The sequence below is a fragment of the Podarcis pityusensis genome (genome assembly GCF_964106645.2).
Source record: "Podarcis pityusensis genome assembly, chromosome: 3".
NCBI classification, from domain to species: domain Eukaryota; kingdom Metazoa; phylum Chordata; class Lepidosauria; order Squamata; family Lacertidae; genus Podarcis; species Podarcis pityusensis.
The window spans coordinates 31293455-31300633 of NC_138026.1; the positions used below are offsets into that span (position 1 = coordinate 31293455).

Here is a 7179-nt window from a genome sequence, read left to right on the forward strand (position 1 = left end):
GTGTTTCCCCACCCCAGCCACCACCTCCCTCTCTCCCTGCTTCCTTCTGCAAAATCCCTGGCCTGAACGGAAGCTTTGCAAAATAAAATAAAAATCTTGTGCAAAAAATAAAATAAAAAATTAAATACATTGGGGGGGGGGAGGGCAGGATGACACCGGGAAGGAGGCGGGCGCTTGTCACGCACGGCGTTTATCTTCAATGAGGAGCTGCCCCCTGCGAGGTTTGCACCCGAGTAAACTTGCACCTAGATCCACCAGTTGGCATTGCCAACTGGTGGTGCGGGGGGGGGGGAGAGAAAGAGAGACGCCACCTCTCCTTTGCAAAGTGCGCGACCCACCCACGATCAGGCGGCGGAGCAAAACCCAGCGGGAGTGCGCGTCGGCGGCTTTGCATTTCTTTTGCAAGCGCCTCTCCTGCCGCCGCTTTGCAAAGAGAAGAAAAGAAGAAGCAGAGGGGATTTTGGCGCCAAATGCCTGGCACCTCCCCTGCTTTTATGGAAATCAGAGGGGTGGGGTTAAGGCTGGATCTCTCCCTCTCTCTCCCCCTTTCCCTCCCCGGGTGTGTCAGGATTTTTTTTTTTTTTGGTAGTTAATAACATACAAGAGCTTCAAAGCCCACTCAGTGACAGTCATCTGTCTGCAAGCAAGGGTGGATGCGGAGGCTTAAGCCCGGCTGGAGGGTGGGGGGGTCGACCGGGCTTGCTGGTGCTCTGGAAAGTGCAAGGACATCCTCGGGCTTAACTCGCGCGCCCCCCACCCCCAGTCCTCTCTCCCTCGCCCCCCACGCACCCACCCATTTTCCGTGCAGCAGCCACCGCCATCCAGCAGGTAAGATGTGCCCGGGCGCGCGCGCGCGCGCGGGTGTGTGCAAAAAGAGCCACTTGGGAGAGGGGGGGAAAAAAGAAGAAGAAAATAAAATCTGTCTTAACCGATGCAGCCCACCCTCAATTTGAAGAGGTGGGGTGCCGTTGGGTGTGTTGTGGTTTTTTTTTGTTTTTTGTTTGGAAGGCTAGATACCTAGTGTCTCCTGATGGCTGGCGCGTTGTCTGTGCGTGTGTTGTTGTTTGTTGTTTCCCTCATTCATCGCAAGCCAACCATGCTGCGGTTTATTTTTATTTATTTCCGCCGCCTCTCCCCCCCCCCCCGCCCTCCCACCGCGCGCTTAAAACTGTTGATGTGGCTGCGTGAGGACTTGCGCGCGTCTGCGCTTTTGTGCCTTCGCTGCGTTCCGCGCGAGGAAATTTAGCAAGCCTTGGGTGGAGGTGAAATAATAATAATAATAAATAGTGGCGATCTCTCGTGTACAATAGTGGGAGCGATCAGGGGGGCGGGGCAGGCGTGAGCAGCAGCTGGGATGGCTTCGTATCCGCGGTGTGGGTTGCTTTGGCGAGCTCCGGTCGGGAAAGCTTTTCCGTTCCGAGCAGTTATTATTGCTATTGATCCGGGCTTCGTTTCAGAAAGGGGAAAAAAAGAAAACCTCCCCCGCTTTCCTCTCCTCCCTCCCCTGCTTTCCTTTAATATCCCGGTGCCCGCGACGACCATGCAGCATGGACGGGGTTTTTGTTTTCTTTTGCTTTGGTGGAAACCTATTGCAGACTTTTACATGTCTGGACTGGCGCGATCCTGCTTTTTGCGCGCAGAATGGTGCGTGTGTCGTCCGTTTTAAAATATGCCTGCAAAATCGTGGATGCCTGGGTTGGAACTTGTAGTGTTTTTCTGTTTAATTTTTTTCGCAATTTACAACGCTATATATATATTTCCCCTTCCTCCCCAACCACCCTGCCTGCCCACAATCAGTGTGGCGCAAAAACTTCCTGTCGCCTATATTGAGAGACTGTGTTGGTGTGCGTGAATGAATTTCATTCTGTTGCATAATGCTGCTGCTGCTTTGGGAGACTTCCTAGTTCGCCTTCCTACTCCCCTCTCTGCGTGTGGGTTTCTGGAAGCGCGCTTGGGAGTGAACGGAATGGCAATTTGCAAAGTAGCGCCGAGCGCGCCTCTCCCCTCCATTCCCCCCCCCCAACATCCGTCGTCCTCCTTTTCCCTCTCTCTGCGTAGCCTGCAGATGACAAAAGAGGGCAGAAACTTCCTCTTACTTTGCTCGAATATCCAGAGGGTGGGCGGGTTCCCCCCCCCACGGTGTCTGCCGCTGGATGAATTTCTCTCTGCATCTGTGAACATTTCCTCCCCTCCCCGGATTGAAGGGGGTGCGCCCCAAGGAGCAGACTTGAGAGACAGCAGCATGCAGGAATTGAAGACAAGCCCTTGTACATTCATATAGCCCTGTTCAGATTTTCCTGCTGTTTCCCTACAGAAGGTAGAAGAAACCCGGGAACTGTTGCTGTATGTGGGTGGAGAGCTTTTGTTTCTGTAGGACTGTATCACAGGATAGGTGTGTGTTTCTGATTTTTTTTTTTAAGTCTAATTTGTTTTTGTTTTTCCCCCCTCCCACTTCTCTCCTGCTTAGTTTGTGATCCTGCCTGGAAAGGCGATTGGGGGGGTGCATCTCCTTTCACACCAAGTGGGGAAAAAACAAAACACAAGATTTCTTCTCGGAAGGAAAGTACGCAGAGATGCCAGGGATGGTCAGTAAAAACCCAGATCTTGAATTCGACTCCTTGCAGCCTTGCTTCTACCCGGACGAAGATGATTTTTATTTGTGCGGTCCTGACTCTGCTCCCCCGGGGGAGGACATCTGGAAAAAGTTCGAGCTACTGCCTACGCCTCCCTTGTCTCCCAGCCCGGCAGGTCTGCAAGAAAACCCCCCCGGGGGAGCCCCCGTTTCGAGTTGGGGCGGGGCGGGGACTCTAGGGGGGTTCCGAACCGCCGACCCTCTGGACTGGGCTTCGGAATTGCTGCTCTTGCCCCCGGAAGCGGACCTGTGGGGCGGCGGCGATGGAGGGGACTCCTTCGAGACCGGCTTGGGGGAGAACAGCAACCTGAACGCCATCATCATCCAGGACTGCATGTGGAGCGGCTTTTCCGCCAGCGAGAAGCTGGAGAGGGCAGCGGCCAACGAGAAGCCGCAGAGCAAAGGAGGAACAGCTGTCGCGCCGGCCACAGCTGGGTCTACAGCCCTCTCTGCTGCTGCCGCTGCTGCAGCCACCGCCGCCACCGCCAGCAGCTCTGCGAACAATGGCAGCAGCAGCAGCCAGGCGCAGCTGAACAACTCTGTATCGGAGTGCGTGGATCCAGCCGTGGTTTTCCCCTTCCCTATGAACAAGAGGGAGCCGGCTGCTCCTGCTGCAGCGGCTGGGATCCGAGGGAACCTTGGCAGCGGCAGCGAGGCGGTTCCAGGGGTGGCGGCTCCTGCTCAGCACAGCGGCTGCCACCCAAGCGCAGCCAGTGACAGCCGGACCGGCTGCAGCTCTGGCGATGACACGCTCAGCGATTCCGGTAAGTAGCCACATGCTTTCCGGCATGCACGCATCGCTCCTTTGGGAGGGGGGTGTTTCGACTTGCAACGCTCTTCCCCTGCCCCTCACAGCAAGCCAACACAGTAGCATAGCTACCTTGCTTCAGTTGTGCCACCAGCCAGAGTGGCGACAGCTATGCCTGGATAGCTCAGTTGGTTAGAGCAGGGTGCTGATAACTCCCGGGGTTGCAGGTTCGATCCCCGAATGGGACAGCTGCATTGCAGGGGGTTGGACTTAAAGGTCCTCAGGGTTATGATTCTGTGAACCGATAGGAAGCTGGGTGCGTGATCACCAGTGGTTGGGTGGCTGATCACCAATGCTGTTGAATGATCCCAGTGCATCTCCATTAGGCTGGTGCATTTGGACATAGCTGCCTCTTTACCTATGGAACTAGAGAACAAGGAAATGATCTCTTCTGGTTGTTTTGTTTTGTTTTGTTTTGTCTCCCAGGCTGTAACCTTTTCCTTCCTGCATCCAAATCATACCTAAGACTTACCCCCCCCCCTTTACACACCAAACCAAAGTATGCAGATCTGTATATTCCTATAGGTCATGTCTCAGTAATAGTAAGACTGAGTGGAAGTTACTCACAGAATTCTAGAGTTGGGGAGGAACCTTGTGGTTCTTCCCTGCAATGCAGGAATATGCAGCAGGATTGAACCTGCAGCCTTGGTGTTTTATCAGCACAGCACTCTTAACCAACTGAGCTATGCCCAAGGTGGCCTGATCTCGAGGTGAACCTTCTGCTACAAAGCAATAAGGTGGAAAGAGAGGTTTAAAGCAGAGGTGGGAGGGGGAGACACGGGGAAGGAGAGAAGCTATTTGACTCCTGTGGAATTGAGGGAGGGGTAATGAATGCTGCTGATATTTATGCCCAGGAGCTCTGCAAAGACAGGATACATAGGGCTAATGCATTTGTTTCACGGGGAGAAAATGCTTGTAGAATGTAGTCTGCTTGCATTGTTAAAAAAAAAAAATTAATAAAATTATAATCTAGACGGGCTTTCCAAACTGGTAGGTGAGTTTAATTGCTTCCCTGCTAGAACCATTACAAAGCATGACCAGTAGGCGGCAGGGTACATGCCTCTCTTACCAAAAAAGTTTCCCTTGGGGACTCTGTTCCAGACAGTTGTATGGGTTCCTCCTACCTTACACACAAACTTTTGCAGTGCTGATGATGGATGGATGAAAGAAATTCATTTTTAAAAAATAAGCAAGCCTACAACACATTTATGCTAAACATCACTGCGGTTTTGCACCTGGTTCTATTACTGCTGCCATATATACTGTATACAAGTTTTGCATGCAACAGCGTATTGTGAAAACACAAGAGCGATTTGCTCTTTTGTGCTGGGCGTGGACGAGGCATCAAAAATTCACGCTTTCCCTCATCGTCCAGCAATTTAGCAGGTGTTTTAGCAGGGCGGAAATACAAAATGCTGAGCTGCAACTTAAGTGAAACATTTACACTCCTGGTGGGAGAGAGGGATAGTAATAAACACAGCTTCCCATATGTAAATGAGAGTATCCCTATGACCAGAATCATAAAGTTGACGAACAGCCTCCTGTTTCAAAACACTCGCTGCTCCCTTCATGTCTGCATCTTGACAGCTTTGAGTGAAGGAGCATTTCCTCCCAACAGCTGTCTTCCTGGCAGTAAACCAAAACTTTGGCTACCAACTGGAAGAGCTCTGCATTCCCTGCTAGAACAAATCCAGCAATTGTTTGGTTTCCCAGTCCCTTTTCAGTCAAGCAAGATGTGTGTGTGTACATTTAATGTGCATTGTGTGCCTACTTGTATTGTCCGTGCAATTTAGAGCACAGACTGGTGGCTTAAAATGCAAATTAGGGTATTTCGTTTCCAGATTTATTTCCATCCTATGATTATTTGGGTTGCAAATTTATTTGCTTTCCTGCACAGCTTGAAATCCAGTGCTTTGTGCTATTTCACGTGGATCTAGAGCTACATCTTGGTTACAAGACCTGCAGAACTATATAGAATAGCATGTAGCCTCTAAGGAACATGTATACAAAGTCCTTTCTCTTTTACCTTGAAATGCTGTTTCCCTGCCTCCTTTGCGTTGCTTAAATATTTATACATGGGCATTTGCCCTGGGAATTGCTTTCATTTCGCACACATATATGCTAATTAATGCTAAATGCTTGAGAGCCTTCTGGTGTGCTTTCCTGAGATGGTAACACCTCCCTGTTTCTTCTCTCTCTCCCCGATGTGTTAAAAGATGAAGATGACGAAGAGGAGGAGGACGACGAGGAAATCGACGTGGTCACCGTGGAAAAGAGGCGGTCCTCATCCTACAAGGCCGTGACCACCCTTACGGTTGCAACGCGCCCCAGAAGCGCCACCTCTTTTGGCTCCCTGAGAACTCAGCCAAACGACGTCCTCCTCAAGCGCTGTGCCCCTATTCACCAGCAGCATAACTACGCCGCGCCTTCGCCTTACATCGAAAGCGAGGAGGTGCCGCCCCAGAAAAAGCTAAAAACTGAAACGCCCCGTCCCGTCAAAGCCATGACCCAACCCAAGGCCAAGAGCTCCAGTCCCCGCAGCTCCGATTCGGAAGACAGCGAGCGCCGGCGTAACCACAACATCTTGGAGCGCCAGCGGCGCAACGACCTGAGGTCGAGTTTCCTCACGCTTAGGGACCATGTGCCGGAACTGGTGAAAAACGAGAAGGCGGCAAAAGTCGTCATCTTGAAAAAAGCCACCGAGTATGTTCATTCGCTACACGCCGAGGAGCACAAGCTGTTGCTAGAAAAGGAAAAACTGCAAGTCAGACAACAGCAGCTGATAAAAAAATTGGAGCACATGCAGACTTGCTAAAAAAAAAAAAAAGAGAGAGATATTACAAAAAAATAACAGCGTTGTTTTTTTTGTTTTGTTTTTAAAAATTGTCTGATCTGGACAGCCACTGCCACTTTGCACATTTTTGATTCCTTAAAGAGAGTTATGTTTTTTGACGTTAAGAATGTTGGTTTTACTTTTCAATCCAGTCTCCGAATTGGAAGAGACTGCCAAACCGTGATGGGGATGCCTTTTGTATTTTCTCCTAGAACTGTATATGTTCTTTATCAATGTTGTGAGCCTTTGGATCTGCTTATGACATCCAGTTGAGTTTGGAAATATTCATTCCTTTTTAAATGGTGCTTATGTTCTACCAGGTGTTATGGGGCAAAACCATTTTGTACCCTGGGGGGGGGAGGGCGGGGAGAGAGTGGGGAACAAGCCACACCTCTGTAAATAAAATACACACCCACACTTGCCTTTTGTACATGTCTTGGGTTATGAGAGGTGACTTTTTGCTACCAATATTAGACTGGAAGTTCATACCTAAGTACTGTAATACCTCAATGTTTGAGGAGCATGTTTTTGTATGCAAATATATTGTTAATCTCTGTTATGTACTGTACTAATTCTTACACTGCCTGTATACTTTAGTATGACGCTGATACATAACTAAATTTGATACTTATATTTTCGTATGAAAATGGTTGTGGAAAGTTTTGAGTAGATATTACTTTATCACTTTTTTGAACTAAGAAAACTTTTGTAAAGAAAATTTACTATATATGCCTTTTTTTCCTAGCCTGTTTCTTCCAGTTAATGTATTTGTTAATGTTTGTTGCATAGAACTGGGTAATTGCAAAGTTCTGTGTTTAATTTCTTCCAACGATGTACATTTAGTGCTGCATCTTTATAGCACTTTGAAATACCTCATGTTTATGAAAATAAATAGCAGTTAAATGA

The 7179-nt window shown here is 49.3% G+C and overlaps 1 protein-coding gene across 3 annotated transcripts; it reads left to right on the plus strand.

The window, feature by feature from the left end:
- The first annotated feature begins 241 nt into the window (after window positions 1-241).
- MYCN (MYCN proto-oncogene, bHLH transcription factor) lies at window positions 242-7179 on the plus strand. 3 transcript variants are annotated; one of them, XM_081000364.1, is made up of 3 exons: window positions 242-828; window positions 2468-3396; window positions 5657-7179. In XM_081000364.1, exons 2-3 carry the CDS (start codon window positions 2574-2576, stop codon window positions 6253-6255), a joined length of 1422 nt encoding a protein of 473 aa, XP_080856490.1. In that variant the 5' UTR covers window positions 242-828; window positions 2468-2573; the 3' UTR covers window positions 6256-7179. The 3 variants fall into 3 exon arrangements, with proteins under 3 accessions (XP_080856490.1, XP_080856492.1, XP_080856491.1); XM_081000366.1 differs by lacking the exon at window positions 242-828 and adding an exon at window positions 1314-1659; XM_081000365.1 differs by lacking the exon at window positions 242-828 and adding an exon at window positions 1777-2317.